This window comes from Bombyx mori, chromosome 3 (genome assembly GCF_030269925.1).
Source record: "Bombyx mori chromosome 3, ASM3026992v2".
Taxonomy (NCBI): domain Eukaryota; kingdom Metazoa; phylum Arthropoda; class Insecta; order Lepidoptera; family Bombycidae; genus Bombyx; species Bombyx mori.
Window position 1 is genome coordinate 4758704 of NC_085109.1, and position 25774 is coordinate 4784477.

The window sequence follows — 25774 nt, forward strand, 5'->3', positions numbered from 1 at the left end:
CCTAAACTTATATGTTAAACACATAAAATAAGAATAAAAATATCATTAGTCTTTATTTGTTATAGACAAATTGATTAAATTTTACCAATTTGTGGTTTCTGAAAATTTACAAAATCCTCCATTAAAAATAAAATATAGGATAGGTAATATGTTACGGATATCTCTACAGGAGCAATTAGAAATTAATCGAAGCGAAGCCATCTAGTGGCCGACGCCCGTAAACATTTGTGTTGAGTGCTCGAGTTGCTTATATCTAACTATGTGTATTATACTATATCATGTGTTCGTTTACAGCTATGAAAATTCTCATGAAACTTAAAGCGTGTATACGCACATTAAATGAGTGACCATAAAACAGTACAATGGGCTCTATATACACAAAACAATACGCTTTTGTGCGTTTGTCCTCTATGCATAGTAGAGTTCATCCATACTACCTGGAGCCACTGCGTTCATCCACAGTTCGACTCCAGAGATCTTTTTTGCTTCATACAATTAGGCTTGAATGACCCTTCATGGTGTTTCTCGAGTACTATAACATGTCCTTTTTCAAACGAGGCTTGTGGAGAGTTAAATAGTAGGCAGGGGCTTCGCTCTGCCCCTGGCATTGCTGATGTCCACGAGCGACGGTAACCACTCACACACGCCTACACGGGCAATAAAAATAAAAACGCGTTCCTAAATCGTTATATAAGGTTTCTCATATACACCACTATACTTGAATATCTTAAAGTCTTAATTGTATAACGGCTGTTCCGCCCTTCAAATCGGAAAACTATTATTTCGCAGTTAATCAATATGACTGTAATTGACATCGTGCTTCAATACGAGCGCCTGGATTCACGATTCTATGGGCTCTGTGTGCTTAGTACGAGTTCCTTAACGTTCTCGATAGGGTGAAAGTTAACCCAATTTTGTAGGCAGTTCGAACAGCGCCCCTAGCGGCAAACGTAGGCAAACGATCCCATTCCATACAAATATGAGTTAACTTTTACGCTATCGAGAACGTTAAAAAACTCGCACTAAGCACACTGATATGCCGTGAAATCGGTAACCAATACGAACCAAAAAAGCATTATCAAAAATCTCACCACAAAATCGCTTTCAGATTTGGCGATGACGACTCAACAACGCCAAGACTTCCGATCGAAGCGAACGGAGACTTAGAGTTGATCGATAGACTGAGCAAGCTGCCTGTTGACAAGCAGCCCTTCTGGTTCATCAACTGGCAAGCCTTAGAAGCGCACAGGAAGAACCCACAAACCCACGTGCAGAGGCCTAACGGATTCATAGATCCCATCATGCCCAGTCAAAACGCTGCTACCGCCCAAGCAAACTCAAACGCAGTGTCGTCAGTATCGAGCAGCGGGTCATCGAACTCCACACCGACCAGTAGCTCGGTTCAAAGCAACGCTAATGCAGCTATAGGAGACAGATTTGATTCTGACGTCACCAATGTTAAACCAACGAGCACCGTTGCAAACAAACCCGGCGCGGAAAGTACGGTCACAGCTGAACCCTACAGCCTCCAATGGTTCGTAAATCATTATTCAACGACAACAAAAAAAACTGACGCGAAAACATCTCGATAGATATATTTATTCGTTTTCATCCAAATCACGAAAATTATTATACTTTTAAAACGAATCCCGAAAATATGATGCGCAACGTTCAACGTGCGAAAGAGACAACGAGATGTTTCTATCACACATCATTTTTATATTTAAAGTAGTAATAGTTGCCATCATTTAAAAAACTAATTTCAGTTATATTAACAAAATCCAATGTATTCGGATCGGCTTGTTGATCTAGTAATTAGTGAGTCTTGCTTCACTGCAGCACGGGATCATATATTCGAAGACCGTTTGCACGCTGAACGTTTATTTGGTTGGAATAAATCCTTTTTTCATCCTTCTTTTGATCATCCTTTCTTTTCTTTGAATGATTTTGATTCCGTGGTCTATTTCCAAATTAATAATTAAAAATTCACGCTTTCAAATTCAATATCGTTGTAAACAATAGGCATAATGTAGATCCTCAGAATTGATGTTGATAGAAGGGCTGGGTAACCTTAATAAATAATTTATTATAGCTTTCAAAATGTACTGATGTATTAAAAAAATAAAAGAGAAATGAATAAAACGCATTATACTGACTTTTTAATAAATAAAAACCTTAATTACTAAGCGTATTCTTACAGCCTAAACCCTCAGGAATTAGAGTATAAAATATAAAATAATTAGAAAATAGAAATGCACTTGTTCATTCCGCTACATTATGACTCAAAAAAAACTTAATATTTTTCATTCAGAAAAAAAACTTCGTTTTAGTTTAATTCTTTCTATAACTAAACGCATATAATCGTCTGTAGACATTTAGGATAAACATAATCCTTTACAAACACGAATTTGTTCCTTCTTTATAAACTTATACGATCATGCAAGATCTAATATATTATGTACTGCATTAATTTGTCAATTACATATTCGGATGGCATTAATTCATAAAAACTTCATAACGTGAATACAAATTATAAATGTATTACCATCTTACTAAAGGCGCTTTCTCCGAACAAAAAAATTCATTCTAGATGGCGCTTCATACGTTTTATTTGTAATGTGTGAAAACTTTAATTGCAATGTTCATTATATTTTAGTCATTTAATAAAATCATTTCGGCGCTTTCACTGTATATGCTTAAACTTTTAAATAAAATCATTAGTACAACACAATTATAGTTAAGTTATAGAAAAAAGAAAAAACTAAATTATCGATAATACGCACAGCCTGTGTGAATGTAAAAAAAAAACATATCGCAAAAATACGAATCTCATAAACCTTAGTATCAAAAACAAGGCCTCTCCTTAAGATTAAGGCACCGAATTATAATTACAAACTAAAATTAAAAAAAATGTTGTGTTTAATATCGGTTCTCTAAACACATAAAATGCATTTCGTATTGCAATGTGTGCTTTCACTATTAGGCATCTTCGAACGAATAAAATACTATTTCGTAATCACAGGGCTGTCATTTTAAAGTTAACAATTTATTAAATATTATTAATTTAGTAGGTATTTTGAAGTGTTAAATGATTATTGCATTGACCAACAAATAAATATATCCTTTTGTTCACCGATAATTTAACAACTTATTCACAATTGTTACGGATTTCCAGTACTCTAGTAAATTAAATATCCACAATTAAATTTAAAAAATAATAAAACAAACGAAACTCATAGATGCCCGATATCTTCACTGTAATTTTGAAAATCGGCAACACTGAAAGTGAATGTTGCCAGCTGTTAGATAATAACAATAAATACTCAGAAAATACTATCGCCTTATTTCTAAGCGACATGATTATTCGAACAATGAAAAACAGTGTATATTGCATTGGTTTTGTACAACGAAATTATTTTCATAAAATAATATCGACCAAAAAAAAAACGTACACAAACTTACAATATCAGGGACATTACGGTAAAAAGATACAAATAGTCGAGTAAAGAAAAATATTCGATACTTAATCATACAAACGCAATTAAAATATCGATTATGATATCGATTATCTATCGCAATACGATCGCGATACGATTCGATTAGTTTACAAACTTATGCTTTCAGCATGCAAGTAGGTTGTTTGCTAAATACAAAGAAAAATAAATAGTAACTTCATATAGATTCAGGTTTACAATTAACACGAATTAATACGAACGAACGAAAATTTACAAAAAGTATCAAGTTTATATAGAACCTTCTTAATGAAAATACTATATAACAACTAGCAAGGCTACATGAGCAAGACCGCATAAGTACTGTTGACAAAAAAAAGAACTTCGATATTTTACAATTAAAACTTAGTTGTTACGACGCTTTGGTTTACGATCGTAGTAACGCGTGTTTAAAGACAAACAAAGCACAAATTATGGATGCATAATTCGGCTTGATAATACTATGAAAGGGCATCACCCACAGGTGAAAAAAAAAAACAAAACAAAATAGAAAACAACAGATCATCGAGCTGTGTCAATTTAAAATCCGATTCGAAATTTGAAAGTGTCCGTACTTGTAATGTACCGTCTACATAAAAGTCTAGTAAAAAAAAGCAATTAATACCGTATTTCGATATCTAATATACAGAATTGCATGTCCGTTTGTTCGCGGTTTGCCCAGTCGTGAAATATTTACGTCGTTGTACTATTGACGTATTTAGCGTTAGCGAAATCGAACCGTGACAACGTAGATATAAAGTTCAGTTTTGAATGCGAATAGGATTTTAAATTCTCACATCGAATTCACCTTTTAATTGTGATTACCGCGTCGCCGCAAGCGAGATGCAAACGAGCAGTGTGATCGAGCTTAAAGTCGTATGTGCGGCCGCGCCCGTCGAAGACTTCGTTACAGAGGGTAGTCTCACACTCTTGTAGTTGCAAGATTTTTCGGACGCTTCGTTGGTCGTTAATTCCGAATACGCAGGGTAGTTCTGTATTTGTATGGGCTGTAATGAAAAAAAATACGAATTTAATTTACACAAAATGTTCTGGTTTTATTTGTTACTAGCGGCCCGGCCCGCCCTCGCTTTTCTTCGGAAACATTAAATTTTATTATTAATAGTTGAGTCTCGCGATGTTACCCGCGGTTGTTGTCGTACCGCGAGTGACACCGCGGGGCGAAGCTAGTTTAAAAAAAGTACTAGTTACTAGTAAACAAAAGTATTAGTTACTAGTAAAGCCTAAGTTACTCCTTATATCATCAGCTACTTTTCAGTGAAAGTCTCGTCAAAATCGTTCCAGGCGTTCGAGATTAGCCGGAACAAACAAAGACACAGACAGACAGACAGACAGACAGACAAAAATTGTAAAAAATGTTATTTTGGTGTATGTACCGTATATATATTTATATGCATGTAGTAAAAAGCGGTTATTTCAATATTACAAACAGACTCCAATTTCAGTTATATGTAGAGATATATATGTTATACGTCTCCCAAAGATCCCGTGAACGGGATATAATGTCTATCGCCACAGGGTAAGGTTGAATCTCGTCATAGTGGCATTACTCAGTGAGACATAGATTGTCAATATGAAACCTAAATGTATTTTTATTAACCCATAGACGTCCACTGCTAGACATAGAACCACTCCAAGCTTCGCCATAGTAGCCGGTTCTGCGCAGCCTGTATCAAATTCATTTTAATTTGATTAATAATTATATAGTATTTATAGTATATAATTAGTATCAATTATAATACTATCTATAATATATAATATATAAATCTGCAGTGGTTTTTACAGATGTTCCGTTATAACTACAGAAGCATCCGATTGACTTGAAACTTGGTATCCATGTAGAAAATACATGTACTTAATGGATAGGCTAATATTTATATGAGTGTTGGACTCCCTACACCAGCTGCGGGGGCGTTAATGATTAAAATCTTTGTGGGGGTGAGAAATAATAATGTTAATTTTAAATGCCCAGCGAAGCGGACGGGTACAGATAATTTTGAAGTCGTCGTGGCCTGAAGGATAAGACTTCCGATGCAACGGTGTTCGAATCCCGTGGGCGGGTACCAATTTTTCTAATAAAATACGTACTTGACAAATGTTCACGATTGACTTCCACGGTAAAGGAATAACATCGTGTAATAAAAATCAAACCCGCAAAATTATAATTTGCGTAATTACTGATGGTAGAACCTCTTGTGAGTCCGCGTGGATAGGTACCGCCGCCCTGCCTATTTCTGCCGTGAAGCAGTAATGCGTTTCGGTTTGAAGAGTGGGGCAGCCGTTGTAACTATACTTGAGACCATAGAATAGATGGGTGGTGCATTTACGTTGTAGATGTCTATGGGCTCCAGTAACCACTTAACACCAGGTGGGCTGGGAGCTCGTCCACCCATCTAAGCAATAAAAAAATTGTATTTATAGTATATAATTAGTATCAATTATGTTACTATTGTATATTAAACAAGAGTATTATTAGTTCTTTGATTATTTAATCGCAAATTAAATGCAATGAACAATCCTCACCATTCCCCAGGAATCGTCCCGTTTCTTGCAGAAGGTCATGTGCATGCCGTTGTACAGGGACTTCTCGATCTGTTCGGTCAGCAGCGGCTCCTCCCAGGGCATCTCGTTGAGGTGATCCATGAACGACTTGTTCAGGAACTCCGACGGTTCAACGATCACTAGTTCCTCTGGGAACGAGAAATTAAAGTAAGTTACATATATTATAATATTTCGCGAGGAGTGAAACGATATATATGGTTTAACCGACATTTTTGCAACTTTAAAGGAGAGCTATTTAAAATTTAAAATTTAGCAAAAATATAATAACAAACAAAACTTCTTCAGCTGTTTGAATGGAGTAAACTTGATTGAAGTTCAATTAAATACATCGAACTGTTGATGTTGATACCAAACAAAACGCACCTTTAATTACAAAGATAAATGTCGCATATTAAGCGCGTATATATATATATATATATATTTTTTTATTGCTTAGATGGGTGGACGAGCTCACAGCCCACCTGGTGTTAAGTGGTTATTGGAGCCCATAGACATCTACAACGTAAATGCGCCATCTACCTTGAGATATGAGTTCTAAGGTCTCGAGTACAACGGCTGCCCCACCCTTCAAACCGAAACGCATTACGGCTTCACGGCAGAAATGGGCAGGGTGGTGGTACCTACCCGCGCGGACTCACAAGAGGTCCTACCACCAAACATACGGTTATAATGAGACTTCAATATGTTGCTCTGTAAAAACAAAGATTTTATGGATTTTTTTTTACTAAATTAACGTGTAATAAAATACCAAATAACGACAAGTCTATTTTCATTGCAAATTCGTTTGCAATTCTACATAGAAATAAATTTTATAGCTTCATATTTTTTCATCTCTTTTTTCATCATTGTTTTCTTGATATTCTACATTAATTCCGATTACTTTACAAGGCTAACAGAAAAAAAAAACAATGTACATGGCTGCGTTTGTGTGCGTCCCTACACTTATTTACAGAAGGACCATTCAGTTGTCTGTACTTACTCATCAGTCCAACGCCTTGATCGTCTCCTTGCTTGGCGGTTTCGTCGGTGCTCCTCTGTTTCACGTCGATCTCCAGCTGCGGCGGTAAATTTTCGAGGCTTCTGTAATCATAACACGACTCCCGTTACCATGGAAGCAAATTGATAAATCGAAACTTTGGTATTAAAATTAGAACCCGTATAAATTTTTTTTATTGCTTAGATGGGTGGACGAGCTCACAGCCAACCTGGTGTTAAGTGGTTACTGGAGCCCATAGACATCTAGAACGTAAATGCGCCACCCACCTTTAGATATAAGTTCTAAGGTCTCAGCTATAGTTACAACAGCTGCCCCACCCTTAAAACCGAAACGCATTACTGCTTCGCGGCAGAAATAGGCAAGGCGGTGGTACCTAATCATGCGGACTCACAAGAGGTCCTACCACCAGTTAAAACTACATGCATCGATCACTATAGTACTTACATTGTATAGTATATAGTATAGTAATTAGACTGAATCGTAACAAAATAAAACTTACCCGGATGACAAAAATATGTTTTCGACTTGCGTAAAGTTCAATCCGTAAAACTTTTTGACTCCGAACGTTTCGAAGAACTCTTTGACCGGTGTCATTGAATAGCAACCCGCCAGCTCCGTACGAGGGTAGTACAAAATGAAGGATAGGCACATTTCCTGCAAACAATATCTATATCTTAATATATATAGGTGTTTCCTGAGCGCTATGACTTGTCCTTCTTCAAACGAGGCTTGTGGAGAGTACTGCTCTGCCTGCTCTGGCATTGCTGGAGTCCATGGGCGACGGTAACCATTTACCATCAGATGGGCCGTATGCGTACAAGACCAATAATTATATATATAAAAATTACGTTATATGTTGTTTATCCGCGATGGACACCTAAATTAGTGAACCGATTTTTACATTTTTAAAAAAATAATTATTTTGATCCAACTTAGGCCTTATAGAATGTTTTTTTTTTCGATTAATGGTCGCAATATTTATTAATTAACAATAAAATGATTTCTTACGTTGATTATTGTTATCTTAAATCAGTTTTTACAGACAATTGTACCATTGTCTAACATCAATATCTCATAGATGGCGCTGTGATAAAAATACCATCGTTTCATATAAGCTACAATTTGGCATAAACACCACGTGTTGCTGAGGCTTAAGTCCAAGTGAAATTTATTTCGTAGTAAATGCAATACAGTGAAATCCAATTATTCTTACTTTATTAATTTTTAGTAATAGCATAGCCGGCCACGTGTTATTTAGAAACAAAAAACAAAATGTGTGCAATTCACACGTGGGAGAAGTGAAACCTTCCAAAATTAAAATACAATTATCTGAAACGTCTTAAGTATATGTAAAATTTTGTCATTAGTAAATAATTGTAAGGTAGCGCCCTCTGTGAATTGATATTTTAATTTCACGTATAATCCTAAATTAACAAGAGCTTTCATACACACGTTATTATTAAAAAATCTCACAGATGGCGCTGTATTAAATAGTATATTTCTGTCTCATTCTTTGCTGGCTTCATCCTACACATTTTTGTATTTGTGTCTCTTACCTGTCGTTTTTTCCGTTGCATCCGGTTTGAAATCACAACGATTCTAAAGAAGTTTTTACTTCAAAAACCTTAGCCACAGCAACGTGTGGCCGAGTCTGCTAGTTATATATGTATATATTACAACATCATATTTAACACCAACGTTTTACAACTGCGGAAGTACTGTAAGCCTCAGTGCTTTAATAAGCACGACGACCGGTGTATACGAGACGCTAAGTTATAAATAGATGTTTCTAGAATGAATATGTGTTCATGAAGAGCATTAGTTATTTGTGTTAAGATCTTTTGGTAGCAGCACTGTCTTGGAGATTACAACCGGAAATACAATCATCATCAACCAATTGTTTGGGAGGTAAAATAAACCTTATTGTAACGGCATTAGGACCTCGACTACTATTCTCAATGTGAACTGTGGGGTTAAGGTCACATGTATATGGTAAAACCGTAACGCTTAAGGGTAGATTCAAGAGACCATACTAAAGTTTAATATCGTATTCTTAATTATGTATATTATGTTATTTATATTTTGAAAGTCACCTGTTTCGCAGAATAGCCCCCCAAAATAGGTTTAGTTCTCGACGTAGTGTCGTAAGTGCATTCAGTGATCAGCGTATCTCCTCTCTTGAATTTCCTACCGCCGGGCACCACTCTTGATTGTTGGTAGCGAGCATCATATGAGTTCTCCTAAAAACAAAAAAACGAAAATCAGTCAACTTTCGATAAAGCGGATTTTTATAACAGCGCCATCTGTTGTAAGCGTTATAAAACTGCTCACAAAATTTAAATTTATAGATGCAGCGCCACCTGTTCGTATTTTGATAAAGTTAATATGTGCCAACAGATGGCGCTAAAATGAAAATATTTACCTCCGATATCCTCGGCAACTCCTGCGTGCCCCTAACATGTTTGAGGGCTATCTTTCTCGCTGTTCCGTGAGCGTGAAGAAGAACTGACACGATGTTGATGCCCTCGTCGGGTAGGGTCTGGAATCGATATTCAAATTGTGCATAAACTAGGGGGCAACGCTAACAGTAAAATCCGGTTAATACGATCCCGTTTTATACGTTTTTTCTGAATAGCGCGTCACTTTACGACAGTCCCTTGAGGTATACCTTTTATATAACGTTGTCACACTGAATACATTTCCCATTTGTGCTGGATATTTTACTGCCATCTGGACGTTTTTCCGCTCAGAGTGGTCGTAGGCGAATGTTTGTGACGACAGAAAACGGAAACATCTATTAACCCTTTTAGCGCGAAGCGTCGATGGATAGACTATATCGAAAGATAGACTAGATACAAAAATCTAGATTCTAAATTCGCTAAATAAGAATGAAAGGCATATCCAGGACTATACATTTTCAAATTTTAATTGCTTCTAATTTATTATATATGAACACGATCGCTTCTCGTCAAGATATCTTCAAATAGATCATCACGATTTTTTAGATGGATTAACGAGCTCACGGTCCACCTTGCGGTAAGTGGTCACCGGAGCCCATAGACATCAACAACGTTAATGCGGCCACTCAACTTGATACTTGATTTCTAAGTCTCCGTTTTACAGTACAACACCTTTCAAACCGAAACGCGTTACTGCTTCACGGCAGAAATAGACGGGGTAGTGGTACCTACCTGTGCGGACTCACAAGAGGTCCTACCACCAGTAATTACGCAAATTGTTATTCCTTCAGCGTGGAAGTCAATCGTTAACATTTGTTAAGCACAATTTTCATTAGAAAAATTGGTACCCACCTGTGGGATTCGAACACCGTTGCATCGCTCGATACGAATGCATCGGACGTCTTATCTTTTAGGCCACGACAACTTCAACTACTCTAGAGACACTACCTACTCGTACAGGCTCAAAAGACCTCGTACCACGAGTGTATTAAAGTGTTAGAACACTCACCGTGTCGGTACACTCGGAGCTGCATATCCCCACGGTCCTGTAGCGCCGTTGTTTCGGGGGGATCACGTGGAGGGCCGACACCCCTATGCCGGCGCCGAGGAGGGCGGCGTCGTGTTGCCTCAAAGCGGGCGTGTAGTGCACCCTTATACCGGAACTGTCCAGAACTGAGAATTAAAACAAGATGATTTTGAACGTCGCTCTTAGACTCTTTCGCTGTTTGAAATGTTTTAATAGCATTGCGATTCATCGAAATTACAAGTTTCCTAAAAAAAAAAAAAATTGCCCCATCAAGAGGAATAGGTAATTCGATGCGTGAAAAAAAGCTATTTGGTTTAAGCGAGATTTTTGAAACTTTACAGGAGAGCCATTTAAAGTTTAAAATTTGGAAAAAACGTCATAACAAAAAAAAAACATCAATTCTTCAGCTATTTAAATGGAGTAAGCTTAATTGAAGATAAATTAAAAACATCGAACTTTTAATGCTAATACCAAATAAAACGCAGCTTTAATTAGAAAGATAAAAGTTGCGTATTAAGCGCTATTTCGCTTAGACCAAATTGCCTTTAACCCCTGCAATTAATTATCGATGAAAAATAAAATAACCTTTTTTTTTTTTTTTTCCTACCTAAGCTGATAGCCTTAAGAGGCTATATCAGCGGAACCTTAACTAGTAGGTGAGCTCACGGGGCTCAAACCTGACGACGTTGCTAACACGAACCCTAACCAGAGCCGTGCTTCGCAGAATCTACTACCGGATCGGAAACGCGACCCACTGAGAAGATCCGGCGAGAAACTCAGTGGACTAAAATTACCAATTATCACTTATTACCAACTTTAAAATTACGTTCATTAACTCACCGTCGTGCAACGCTTGATTATCGTAATGAACCTCGAGCATGTAGAACGAAACCCCTCCGTCTTCCCCCAAGGGTATACCGACGCTTTCCGGCAGGAATTCACCTGAAAATTTCGCAAGCTAATTAATTTAGTTTCGCGCCAAACGATAATGAACCTTACGACGATAAGATTAAGACGCGATGAATAACGTCCAATTAATTGAGTTGTTAATTTAAATAACATGTTTCGGTGAAATTTGAACATTTCGATGCTATCGATTTTTAGTAGAATTGTTTAGTTATGAAACTTAAAACATTGAATTATTAAATTAAGATTTTAATCGTATTTGAATGTTTAATTTATTATCTATATATTAATACGTGAAGCAAAAACTTTGTATCCCTTTTTACGAAAATTGCGCGGACGGGGCAGTATGAAATTTTCCACACTCATAGAGAATACAGAGGAGGAGTGCACAATGCTAATATTTTTTAAAAATAATTAAAAAAAGATACATTAAATCAATAAAGAAAACATTACACACACTACATACCATGTATTTAACGCACACACACATGCATACTATTTATTGTCAAACTTTTGTTTTTGACATCTGTTGTCAATTTGAGAATAGATTAAATATTGTTTGTCTTTGTTAATATTTTTTATAGTGTAGTCTTGGCGAAATTTGTGATTATAGAAGTATAAAATACAATCATAATAGTGTACAAAACTTACAATTCCAATTAATTATAGTCGAATTTCGACTACTGCGGGAGCTCTAGTTTTAATTATTGGTCTTAACTTTAGAAAATGCTTTTAAAGTCCCAAAGAACTTGATTAATGATATCTGATGTATTTATTTACCTTGAGATCCAATAGCCCAAGCCGCAATTGGCCTGGCACAAGTAGCCCAACCACTTGGCCGTATTGGTCCAAAATACCCGTCGCTATCAGCCCAAACGTTCCACAGGTGTTTGTCTTCGTCTTCAGCGCATTCATATAGAACCATATGATGTACAGGCGAAAAACTATTATTGTCTGCGACGGGTTTGCCGTTCTTTATTGGCCGACTATCGATCAGAGGTTGGTAGCCAATTATATGATGCTTCTTAGGCAAGTCCGGAGCTTTGAAGATTTTACACCAAAATAGCGTTGCCATATCGTGGGGGATGGTCAACTAGAATATAAATTAAGACATCGTGTATTTTAAACATACCAAATGAATACGTACTGTTAATACATCTGTGTGTTTAGTGAGAGTTTTTTAACGTTCTCGATAGCGTAAAAGTTAAATCAAATGTATATGGAGGTGAAACGTTTGCCTGCGTTTGCCACTAGAGGCGCCGTTCCAACTGCATAATCTTTATGCCACGACGACTCCAATACCTATACTCCCATATAAATACTTACATTAGTCAATCTGACATCCCAATGTTTTAGAGGTATCGTCTCGGGTTTCGACACTGGTTGCAGAAGTCTTAATGGTCTAGATCCACTCTTCATGTGTTTTGGAAGCTGTCCATCTGAGCCCTCAGGTCCAAGCGCCCAAAGCACTTGTACTGTGTCCTCCTAAAACAAAACAAATATTGGCTATAGGCCACTTATCAGATCGAGTGGTCATTATCCTTTCTGCAGTTGAGCTGTGGAAATGAAAAGAAATTGATTTTAAATTGAAATACAAACTATCCTGTTTCTTAAGTTGCACCAAACTACACACAGCGTGTGAGTTCTATTAAAAATGGATCCATTAGTTCAGAAGTTCATCGCGGACAAACGAATTGACGCAAAATTTTTATATGTGTAAAGATAGTAAAAATCTGAATGGTCTGTTAAATGCTATTTGTCTTTCTGATTTTAATAGCTATTTACGATTTTTAATCTCAACTATATTAAAAAATGAAAAACTTTTAAAATTTTCCAACATAATTTTAAAAATAAAATATATTTGAAACTGTGATTTCTTAGTGATGTTCGTCGAATTTGAATCGTTAAGCGCACACTAGTATAGATATAGAATACTTACGCCAATAACAAAGTCTTGTCTATCGCAAGTGTTGAGCTGCCTCCGAAATTCCACAGTCGTGTGGGTCGCATTCTGATACCCAGATATGAGCTCGTAATTCTGAACGTCGTCGGCTACTGGTAGATCTTCGTGCTCGGGTCCGTGACAATCCTGAAATAGGAATTCAGGTTAATCAAATAGTTCGGTTACTAATACCAAGAATTATAGTCGAATCCGCCGATACATAAAGCGCTATCTATCTATATCCATAATTATATACCAAAGGTATATAATTCAATCAGAACCTATCTGTAAAGTTAAACGGATGAAATCGCGTATTTTTTTCTAAAGATAACAAATCATAATTTTCCGTAGGAGAATAAAATGTTTTCGGGGGATAAAAGTTAGGTAGCTTATGCCACTAACATGACCTAAAACTTTAGAAAATCATATTAATGCGTTGCTTCATTTCGACGTGCAAGAAGGTAATACATACAGACAACCAAACAAACACATTTTCAAATTTACATAATTAAAGTATGGATTTTAAACATACGTATGGCAAGTTCACACTCTGACGGTAGCGAAATGAAGGCGTCGCATCAGGCCATTGAACGCTCGTCAACCGTACGTACAATGACCACTACTGCGTGCGAAATCATTAGCAAAATATAATTTATCTTATTCATCTTTCATAAGTATTATGTTATTATAAATCATTATCCTAATTACAGCATTACCTTTCATTGTTTTCGTGTAGAGCGATTTCACACACGGTATTATTCAGTGTGCTTAGTGCGAGTTTTTTTAACGTTCTCGATAGCGTCAAAGTTAGCTCATATTTGTATGGAATGGGATCGTTTGCGTACGTTTGCCGCTAGGGGCGCTGTTCCAACTGCATACAAAATGGGGTTAACTTTTACGCTATCGAAGCCCGGGACACCAGTGCGCCAGGATACCAAAACTGCTTGTGCTGTGCGGTCTTGTCGAATCCTTTCGCGAGTGTGTTTTATCCAGAAGTGTTGTGTCGGTATGGTGACGCCCCGAACAAACGAAATTCGGGACCCGGGAACAGGTAAGTTGATTGACACTTTCATTCTTTAACATTTGTTAATTGCGGGTAGATGTTGATCAGCCTGGATAGCTGCGTACTCAATTTATTCTAAGAATAAAACAGAGTTACGTTAGCGCCATCGAGACTGGCCATCTGTGTCTGTTCCCAGTCCTCCCCTACCCTTTGGGGTTAGGAGGGGTTGCAAACCAAACCCGAGTTGACGAATTAGTTAACTGAGTCGTCAGAGCGACAGGCTCGCTAGCGAGTCGCGGTGTATTTCCTTATTAGTTTTTTCTTATTTTATTATTTCCTTATTTATATATTAGATTAATTAGTCATTACAGTTAGTGTAGTCTTGTAGATATTGTAGTCCAGTAGCCTAGTTCATTAATTATAATAACAATTCAATTTTAATTTTACATTTATTATTTTCCAACTACCCTCAATTATAGCACATCAAATCTTTTCAATTCGTTTCCTAAAACATTTCTAAATTTATAGTATATTAATTTAGAATTAAATTAGATCGACCCATAGACCCCGAGGGGTGTCGTTCCGCTTACCATAGAAATAAATTGATTTTCTATCATTTTGAGTATTGACCTAGTTGGTTGTATTAGTTTACCGTATTCGATTTATATTTTATTTTTTTATTATCTTCGTTTAAAACTTTACAAACCAAATAGAATACACATTTAGTTACAACTACCATCCTCCAAAAATTTTCTAAACCTTATACCAATTGCAATAGAATAAATTATAGTTCCAGGTATTACTCTAATATTTATTTTTCTAAAATTAATTTCTATAACTTTTTTAATTACGTGCCTACGACCGCACCAGAACTTAGCAATATTGTATCGCTATCAAGTCGCCAGTTTTGAACTGCGACCATCTGGCGGCGGACTCAGGTGGACGCTCGGTCCATCATAAGTGGGCACTTAGTACTAACATTTTAACTCTTATTTTTAATTTTTAACTTTACTTTATTTTGTTATTAATACTAACCTTACATTTCTATTATAGTAATTTTATTTGGTTCCTTATTTTCTTTATTATTTCATCCTTATAACGTAAACTATATATCTAGGCTTATGGAGGTGTTAAATTGTGACTATTGGTCATAATTTAATAACCACATTTAATAATAGTTAATTTGCATTAATTACATTCACTTAATTATTATTTCAATTACACTTTTACTTTAATTTCAAATTAGTTTATCGGTATGGTGAGCGGGATTGTCCTTGCTCTCTCCGGTTAATATGGTTCATCGACCCCCACTACCAGCAGCGTTCGCTGGTGCCTGTCACCTGCTTCAGTAGACTGTCGTCTAAATCATGTCAGGGGGGAGCCCCCCCATTATCAGCACCCCAGGCCCCTCCCATAAGGGACGCACAATAGGAACTAGCCTATTGGCCCAAACCCAAACTCGCCCAGGCCCGGACAATAAGCCCGGGCCTTCTGGAGCGGCCCAGGGACCGCCGAGAATCGGTTCGGGGGAAAGTTGCTTTCCCTTACCGACCGATAACTCGGGGACCCCTCGGCCGCGAAAGAAGGCCAGGTCCGAGTCCGACCGGGGCTCTTCTGAGGAGAAAGACAAGAGACCGAGGATAGGCCCCTCTTCTAGATCCGAGGGTGACGATAGCGAAGCTACCTCCGTCACTCCTTCCTCTTCTGCATCCACATCTGCTTCGTCCTCCCCCTCCTCCTCTCGCTCAACGTCCCCCTCAAAGGAATCCCTTCCCTCACCCAAGAAACCCATCCCCAAACCTAGGGCACTCCCTAGGACGGTAGATGCTCCTAGGTTGAGAACCCCTCCGCGTTCTCCCTCTCCAGCACTCTCTCCTATCATGGCGGATAGTACTCGAGGTGCCCCCGCCTCAAGTTGCACGGCGGGCAACCTAGATTCAACTAGGTATGTGGACCTCGAGGCTACCCGACCCCCCCCTCCCTCAGTCCGAAAACTTCCTGACCCAATTCCGTCCACATCTTATGCGGCTATCGCCGCCTCCAAGCCAACTACTCCCAAGCCCTCAACTCAGGTCCATCGAAATGTTCCTCCCCCGAGACCGAAGGGTCGCGCCCAGGAGGAACTGCGCCGACACCCGCCAATAATGGTGGAGGCCCTTTCTAATTGGCCCCGCCACATGGCTGCCATTAGGGAGCGCCTAGGCCGCGCCCCCTCGGCGCGACCCTTCGGCACTGGTTTTAGGTTCCTGCCGTCGTCGGCTGAGGAATACAGGGCGGTCCAGGCCTACCTGTCGGAGGCCTCTGCCAGGGATAGTACCATTAAATGGTACTGCTATGCCCTGGCGGAGGAGATGCCCTCTAAGGTAGCTGTCCGGGGCCTCCCTGCCGACACCGACACGGCAGACGTTACCAACGCGTTGAAGGAGCTGGGGTTCCCGGCTCGATACGCTAGGTGCATTCGGTCCAAGAGAGGGCGACCGGGCAACGTGTTCCACGTTGCCCTGGATCACCTCTCAAAGGATGAACTCGCCCGCTTGTACTCAGTCAACGAACTGATGTACTTGCCGGGGGTGACGGTTGAGGGATGGCGACCAACCCGAGGGCCTGCGCAGTGTCACCGCTGCCAGGCCTACGGGCACGCCTCCCACAATTGTCACCGTGCGGTCCGCTGCGTGAGATGTGCTGCGGAGCACACTGTAGCGGACTGCCCGAGGCCGAGGGACGGCCCATTCTCCTGCGCCAATTGCGGGAAGGACCACGCCGCCGTTGATAGGCGGTGCCCGGTCTACCGCAAGAAGGCCAGGATGATGGGAGTAACCGTCCCTCCTCCGGTACCACCGGTGCCACCGGTGCGTCGATCCGGGAGTGCAGCTCCTTCCGCTGTAGCACCCACCTCGAAGGGGAAGGGGAAGGGGAAAGGGAAATCTTCCCAGCCCTCCCACGTCCTCATTCATCCCCCCTGCCGTCACAGTGGAGGCCGAACCATCGGCGGCAACGCTGATGGCTGAAGCCAACACTCCGCGGCGGGGTAAACCTACTCAGACCCCACGTAGCTTCGCTATAACAAGACCGACCCCAAAACAAGACCGCGCTCCGGCCCGTGCCGGTGCCCCAACCCCACAAGCCCCAAATAAAAAAACCCTTAAAAACAGGAAAAAAAAGAGCAAAAGGAAATTGATGAAGAAAGCGCGAAGGGAGGCCTTAGAGAACGCTGCTCCCTCATCGGTTCCCGCAATACCTGCCATAGACATGGAGGTTGACATCAACCCCACTACCGACCACATAATCGATGATCAACAACCTGGAACATCTTCATTGCCCCAGGCACAACCGGCCACTTCAGGCATACAGCCCCCATTACCACCCCGCCCGCAGAGAGAGCGGCGCAGCGGCCGACAGGACACGCAGCCTGCCGGCTTCGCTGCCTGGCTCCTCTCCCTGTGGGAGAAACTGTCCGAGGTGATCTCCGGAGTGATCCGAGAGATCGCCTCGGGAGCCAGTCCCTTCGGGGCCTTGCTCGCGGGGTTCTACCGGATGATTGCGCAGCTCAATGGCTAGCCAGGAGCTGCGCATCATCTACTGGAACCCCGACGGGATAGGGTCCCGGAGGTCGGAGCTCATCCGACTCGCCCAGGAGTATGACCCGCAGGTTATCCTCCTGGGCGAGACCAAGCTCAAACCTCGACAAGATTTTAGGATGCCCAACTACTTCGTGTACCGACGGGACGAACTGACCTCCAACGGGCACCCGTTCAGGGGCACTGCGGCGCTCGTCAGGAGGGACGTGGTGCACGAGGAGCTTGAGCTACTGACCTTCGCCTCTACCAGAACGGTCGGGGTGAGGGTCCACGTACCGGGGGCCGAATTGCGGATTTATGCCGCGTATCGACCCCCGGGTCCTGATTTTGTCGAGGACGATATTAGACGGGCCTTGAACCATGATCGCCATCCGGCCTTGGTGGTCGGGGACCTCAATGCGAAACATGTCGCTTGGGGCTCCCGAATCATCACGCCGCCCGGAAGGCGATTGTACGAGGATGCCGAAAGGGGGGACTACTGCGTGGTCGGCCCCAACGAACCCACACACGTTCCAACGTTGGCCCGGTACCAACCGGACGTATTGGACGTGTGTGTTCACAAGGGGCTACAGTGCCCTCTAGCGATAGAGGCACTGTACGACCTGAGTACCCCTCACCTACCGATCTTGGTCACGGTGGGTTTGGGGCTCACTCGGGTCGCGACATCCCCTCTCAGGCCTAGGGTCGACTGGCAGTCCTTTACGGGACTGCTGGCCGACCAATCCTTGTTTCAAGACCCGTCTACCCCTGATGAGGTCGACACGGCGGCTTCCCGTCTCGTCGACACCATCAGGGGAGCCCTGGACCAAGTGACGACTCTGGTACCCAGCGGGGGGCCCAGAGCGGAACTCCCGGTGCACCTCAAGACGTTAATTCGTCGGAAGAGGGCACTGAGGAGGCTCTGGGCGACATCTAGGTGTCCCAGGATTAAGCGCGAGCTCAACCGACTTGAGGGGGAGCTGGCGACTAGGATGCGGACTTACCGGGGTGATTCCTGGGAGGGGGGACTGTTGGACGCGTCCGACGACCGTACGATGGCCCCCCTTCACCGCATCTGTCGCCGGCTCACCAACAAGCCTTCCCCCACTTGCCCCTTGGAGGACGAGGGGGGAAGACGGTGTTTTACACCGTTGGCTCGTGCCGAAGTCCTGGCCAACTCGCTGGAGCGGCAGTTCACTCCGAATGTCTCTGCACCCTCGATGGCTGCATTCCATCGCGAGGTGTCAGAGGGTGTAATCCAATTCCTCAAACCGGAATCGCCGGGAGTCGAGCTGGGAGATGACGACTTAGTCACTCCCAGCGAGGTGCGCCTCCTCATCAAGTTGATGAAGAGGCGCAAAGCCCCCGGCGAGGACGGTATTCCTCCCCTCGCCCTGCAAAACCTCCCTCCCTCAATCGTGTCAGCAATGACACGATTGTTTAATTCCATTCTCCGGGTAGGACACTTCCCTGGAACTTGGAAACTGGGCAAGATCATCGTCTTGCCCAAACCCGGCAAGGACAGGAGAAAGCCCTCCAGTTACCGACCGATTACCTTGCTCTCGCACGTGGGCAAGTTGTTCGAGCGGCTGCTCCTGAGGAGAATATCGCCGTATATTCTCCTCAGGCCGGAGCAATTCGGCTTTAGAAGCGGCCACTCGACGACTCTGCAACTGACCCGTGTCCTGCATCACTTGGCGGACCGGCGAAACTCGGGCCAATACACGGTCGCGGTCCTCCTCGATATCGAGAAGGCCTTCGACCGTGTGTGGCACGAGGGGCTGGTCCACAAGCTGCGGGACGCGGGCCTACCGCACGCTCACGTGCGACTGCTCGGGTCGTATCTGGAGGGCAGAACCTTCTTTGTCGCGGTCGAGGGCGCACGGTCTTCCGTGCGTCCCATTACGGCCGGGGTTCCCCAGGGTAGTGTCCTATCACCTATCCTATACGCCCTCTACACTAATGACATTCCCACCCTGGAGGGTCACCTTCGGGCGTGGGAGGAGGACGTGAAGTTGGCCTTGTTCGCTGACGACTCGGCCTACTTCTCGTCCTCCCCGTTCCCCTCTGCAGCCATCATGAGGATGCAGAGGCTTTTGGACATACTGCCCCAGTGGCTGGACCGTTGGAGAGTCGCGGTCAATGTGGGAAAGACCGCGGCCTTACTCTACGGTCCGGTCCGTATCAGAGTCGTCCCAAAGAAACTCAGCCTCCGAGGTGTGAATGTCGAGTTCAGGACCACGGTCCGGTATCTCGGATGCGACATCGACCGCTCTTTGAGCATGGTCGCGCACGTCAACCGAGTCATCGGTCAGGCTCGCGCGGCCATGTTCTTGTTGCGGCCGGTGTTTGCGTCCGGGCTTCCGACCAGGACCAAACTCGCCATTTACAAGACATACGTCCGTTCCCGCCTCACATACGCTGCTGTGGCCTGGTATCACCTGTTGTCGCCGTCCCAGCGATCTAGGTTGCAGGCCCAGCAGAGTCTTTCCCTCCGCATTATCGTCGGGGCCGGGCAGTACGTCAGAAATGACGTTATTGCCCGGGACCTAGGGGTGGAGTCGCTCGTGGAGTTTGTGACTAGGCTCGCCCGTAATATGTACGAGCGAGCCGAAAACGGGCCCCATGAGCATCTCCACAACATAGCCCCGCTGCACGCCAGACCACCGGATGGTACGGCGTTGCCGCGGGAGCTATTGGTACCCCCGACGATCGTTCGGAGATAAAGCTCCTCGCCGGCTGTGAGGCCGGGGAGGACCTATGAGCGCCCCTCTCGGAGCTGAGTTTCATCAGCCTCTAGCCCCACGCCTCTTGCCCGTTTGGCGGGTCCCCCGTATGGGGACCGCGGCTGCACCCCGTAGGTGCAGCCTCATTTCCATGAGGGGCTTTGACCCCACCCCCCACCCCCTTTTGGGATGGGGTGTTCTTACCCGCTACAATCCTCCCCCCCATCAATATTGTATAACGATGGGGAGAGGGGGAGAGGACTGTAGCGTGGAGTGCGGATTCGCTCTCTCCCCCATATTAGGTTAGCTAGGTTATGTTAGGTTAAGTTAGATTAGGATTAGTTTAGGTGTGACGGCGCGCGCTGTCCCGGCACTCCACGGAGTGCAGGAACGGCGCGCTGCCGTCACTTAGATGTAAGTTAGATTAAGTTAGGTTTACTTTAGGTTAAGTTAGGTTAAGATGTAATTGTAAATAGTGTAGGGGAAAAAAAAAAAAAAAAAAAAAAAAAAAACAAAAAAAAAAAAATATTGAGGAGAGCAGCAGCCGCCCCCGGAAGAAGGGAAGAAAGAAGAAGAAGAAGGAAGAAAGAAGAGAAGAAGAGAAGAGTGAAGAAAAAAGAAGTCGACCCCACACATAACATCACGCCTGCCTGATACCCCATCCAGCAGTGCATCACCCCTGCCTTATTAGGCAGGGAGCTACATGTCCGGGCAGAGGGGTTTCCCCGAGGCCCGCTCCGTGCCCCCCCTAAGGGGGTACGACGACCCCACGACGCTATCGAGAACGTTAAGAAACTCGCACTAAGCACACTGATTGCACTCGTAGCGCTCTGGCTATGATTTTGAGTTTTACATCCTTAACATAATAAACGGTCATCTCTGTCAGATAACCGTTTAAAAATTTCTGCTACAGATCAAAATGCTTTCTATCGTTCTCATAATTCGTTTTCCCGTACCTATTCGCTAGTAGCAGAAGGGGCTATTTCAGGCTTAGATGAGCGAGTTCACGGGATTTAACCTGGTATTTTGCTAACACTGGCCTTTTTTTTTATTGCCCTTGTAGGCAGACGAGCATACCTGATGGTAAGATGGCCTTAACAAAGAGCAGTGCTTCGCTGAATCTACCACCGGATCCTGAGATAAGCCGGCGAGAAAATCAGTCGATTGTATCTATGGTCTACATTGTTTGTCGAACTTCACGACGAGTTCGACGTGGACGGTGACCGGTACTTGAAAAGCCTAAGCACCGAGAGTTGATTCGAAGACATGTTTAGGACGTTTGCGTTGCCCCATCGCCTGGGTCTGATAATTAATTATTAGCCTTTATATCTTTAGCCATTGATTATTATTAATAATTATTAGAGAACGATAAGAGGGTTACACTGTCGCGACGCTTTGTCGAGGTGCGTTCTTATAACCCCTTTTTATCATATAAAAGAGAGTTCGTCATTCATTTCTGCAATTTCATACCATGAAAAAATGTTATAATTTTCTACTTTTTTTTTTAACTGGCGCAAAAACTGGATCGCCTGTGCACTTCATTGGTATCGTTTCGGAAGTATTATTTCTGGTAAAAGCGAAGCCGTACAAATATTTAGAGGAGGAACTTGCGGTTAGGAGCAACCAAAACAAAAGTTACCCAGCTGCATTTTGGAATGTGATATTTAAACGACAAGTCGGATGCATATTTTTAACCGACTTTAAAAAAGGAGGAAGTTCTCAATTCGACTGTATTTTTTTATGTTTGTTACCTCATAACTTTTGACTGGGTGAGTCAATTTTTTTTTTTTTATTGCTTAGATGGTTTGACGAGCTCACAGCCCACCTGATATTAAGTGGGTACTGAAGCCCACATAAATTTACAATGTAAATGCGCCACCCACCTTGAGATATAAGTTCTAAGGTCTCAAGTATTCGAACCGAAACGCATTACTGCTTCACGGCAGAAATAGGCAGGGCGGTGGTACCCACCCGCGCGGACTCACAAGAGGTCCTACCACCAGTAATTACGCAATTTATAATTTTGCGGGTTTCATTTTTATTACACGATGTTATTCCTTCACCGTGGAAGTCAATTGTGAGCATTTGTTGAGTACATATTTCATTAGAAAAATTGGTACCCGCCTGAGATTCGAACACCGGTGCATCGCTCAACACGAATACATCGGACGTCTTATCCGTTAGGCCACGACGACTCGATGATTTTGATGATTAATTTTTTATTAGAAAGTTGACGCTTCCCGTGTGGTCCCATTTCAATTTAGTCCAGTTCTGATAATGGTATCCATGAGGAAACCATATAAGTCTTAAATTTGCATTAAGTACGTGCGCGACAAATAGATGAATAACTCAATAACGCAATATCACGCCAACAGATTTTGATGATTATAGTTTTTAGTCTATATTAATTTGTTTTGGAATATCTTTTTTTTTTCTATTTGAAGTCGGTTTTTGTTAAAGAGTGTCTATTTACAATTATTTTTTTACTGTAGTTATATACCTTTATCTGGTAGTACTAACTACCAGACACTAATCTTCAAACGAACAATAGAGCTGAGACGATTGAGTTAAATGTCTATTTCAAAAATATCGATTTATTTTGTTAATCATTGAACCATTAAAATCCACATTAGGGAACGTACCCATACTACGTGACTTATTTTTTTAGTTTTTTCGACCTCTCCCTCCCCTCGGTGATCACTAGTAGTATATGCCAAGACCCCCCGTCTATTAAAGACCGCAGAACAAATCTTTTGACATTATTTAAAATCGGACAAAGCGATGAAACTGCAACCACATTTCCAAACAGCTGATGACGCTTTCAAACAGATGTTCGACTTATAAAGATAAATCCGACTTTTATTATTGTTTTTTTTTTTTTGGGCGGCAGATGTCGCTAGCACGTGTCATGCCTTCTGTTTGAGCACCTGGCTTTGTAATGATAGGGCGGTACGCGCAAATGTTCGCTGTATTCTGAAGATTATAGACATAATATTACAAAAAAAACACTAGAAATAATTGTATAAAATACATAACCGCATGTGAAGCTTTATGAGGATTCTCTATATATTTATTTTCGTGTGAAAAGGACACTGCCTGCATTCTAAGTTTTAAATCAGTTCAATGATCGAGAGATGTGTTCAGAGCATTAAAGTAATTACAATTATTTGTTTTGATTAATAGTTTAGACGAGCTTTAGTGTTAATCAATATCAATCTTTATTATAGATAATATTATGTTTTTTTTTTTCATCAAAATGATAACAACACAACAAAAGATCCATTTAAGAAATGAAATAAATGTAAGTCTTGAGGTTTCAGTGATTGGGGTTACTTTGACAACTTGGTGTGAACGAATCTTCATCTAGACGAGTTGAGATCGTCGATAATATAATATTGAGATACGTATGAGAAGATCGAGGAAATTTAAGCAATTTCTTCACTGAATAAAAAAAAAAAAAGGTGCGCGTGCAACTTGGTGCACGTGAAAGAAGTGAAACTTCTTTTGCGTTGTATAGTAATCTAGTTTTCTTCATTTTCGTACTTCGATTTCGAATCGTCTCGGGTAACAAACACGCTTCGTACGTAACGCGTAAGTGATGTGCTAACTTTATACAATTTTATCTAAAAACCCGATTCTGGATTTAAAATACTAACTAAAAATAACAATATAAAAAACAAATAAAAAAAAATTTGTAAAGTTAAAACTAACTACTTAAAAGTTAAAACTAAACTCTACTAACTAAAAGCCATAGGTAACTAAGTTATATTCACATTTTTTTTGTTTTCGCCGCTACAGTATTGTAATACTTATATCCCACGACTGAGAGGAATGTAATGACGCCTGATATGTTGAAAGGTTTAGGCTTTAAGGGTGTCGAAGAATTAGACATAAACATGGACACGCTCAAAAACCTAGTCCTGCGCCACTTTAGTAAAAAGACAAAAAAAAGATGCGTGGTGTCGTGGGACACCGGATAGGAACGAAGTTCTTCATTATAAAAATATTAATTTTAAGTTCTATTCGAGGCATAAATAAAAAAATAAAAAATAAAAATAAAACTGGAGGTTTCGCAACAACCCACGGTCATTCGGTAACGTGCGAACTTATTGTGGTACACTTCATTCAGGGTTGTTTGAATGAGAGATAGTGTATTGCGCAAACGAACGCTCTTAGATCGTGGTCAATGAATGATAAAAAAATATGTTTTTTTTGTACGTTATTACAAAGTTAAGTCGTACACTGTGTGCATTACTAATAAAAATCTTACGTTACGGACGTTTTTTTCTGGTTAGGGTACCCCTCCGCATCGTCCCATAAGGAACTTCGTTCCAAAAAAACTATACAAAAATCGATTATTTGTGCAAAAAACTGAAACTTCGAGTTTCGGCTTTTGATTTTAGATCGCGGCATTAACTCGCTCTCAAACATAAATTCACCCAAATTTTAAAACAAAATTATAAACGTTTATTAAATACGAAGCGCCTACATTCGACACGATAAACGACCGAACACAGAACTATCTTCGGCATGAGTTTATTTGCCGATTTAACTCGCAACACACCGAGGTTCTTTCCCACGGTTGTAAATTTAAAAAAAAAAACATTATATCATACCCCCGGTTTAATTGTTCAGATATCAACTCGACGGACCTGTTTTCTTACGCTGTGCTTCGTTTTGGTGCCAACTTTGTATTGTTATTGTGAATAATAAAATAGGAAGTTATTATTCATTACGTGTTGTAATGTAAAGTAGAGGTCCCGCAGTAGTCGAAATTCAACTATAATTAATTGGAATTGTAAGTTTGTACACTATTATGATTGTATTTTATATTTCTATAATGACAAATTTCGCCACGACTACACTATAAAAAATATTAACAAAGACAAAAAATATTTTATCTATTCTCAATTTGACAACAGACGTCAAGAACAAAAGTTTGACAATAAATAGTATGCATGCGTGTGTGCGTCAAATACATTGTATGTAGTGTGTGTAATGTTTTCTCTATTGATTTAATGTATCTTAGATGCATTATTTAAAAAAAATATTAGCATTGTGCACTTCTTCTCTATATTCTGTATAA

The 25774-nt window shown here is 41.4% G+C and overlaps 2 protein-coding genes across 2 annotated transcripts in view; one reads left to right on the top strand and one right to left on the bottom strand.

Moving 5' to 3' along the window:
• The window catches only part of LOC101737662 (carboxylesterase 1C), a 45174-nt gene extending 43028 nt beyond the window's left edge, over nucleotides 1-2146 (top strand). Inside the window, exon 5 of the mRNA XM_038019005.2 lies at nucleotides 1109-2146. Coding sequence (XP_037874933.1) covers nucleotides 1109-1592 — 484 coding nt within the window. The 3' untranslated portion in view covers nucleotides 1593-2146. The remainder of the gene's footprint in view (nucleotides 1-1108) is intronic.
• The window catches only part of LOC101740617 (MOXD1 homolog 1), a 70954-nt gene continuing 47317 nt past the window's right edge, over nucleotides 2138-25774 (bottom strand). Inside the window, exons 3-13 of the mRNA XM_038018995.2 lie at nucleotides 13400-13549; nucleotides 12787-12945; nucleotides 12241-12553; nucleotides 11395-11496; nucleotides 10537-10700; nucleotides 9491-9607; nucleotides 9162-9308; nucleotides 7568-7722; nucleotides 7051-7151; nucleotides 6033-6199; nucleotides 2138-4498 (exon numbers count right to left, since the gene is read on the bottom strand). Of these exons, the coding sequence (XP_037874923.1) occupies nucleotides 4313-4498; nucleotides 6033-6199; nucleotides 7051-7151; nucleotides 7568-7722; nucleotides 9162-9308; nucleotides 9491-9607; nucleotides 10537-10700; nucleotides 11395-11496; nucleotides 12241-12553; nucleotides 12787-12945; nucleotides 13400-13549 (1761 nt within the window). The 3' untranslated portion in view covers nucleotides 2138-4312. The remainder of the gene's footprint in view (nucleotides 4499-6032; nucleotides 6200-7050; nucleotides 7152-7567; nucleotides 7723-9161; nucleotides 9309-9490; nucleotides 9608-10536; nucleotides 10701-11394; nucleotides 11497-12240; nucleotides 12554-12786; nucleotides 12946-13399; nucleotides 13550-25774) is intronic.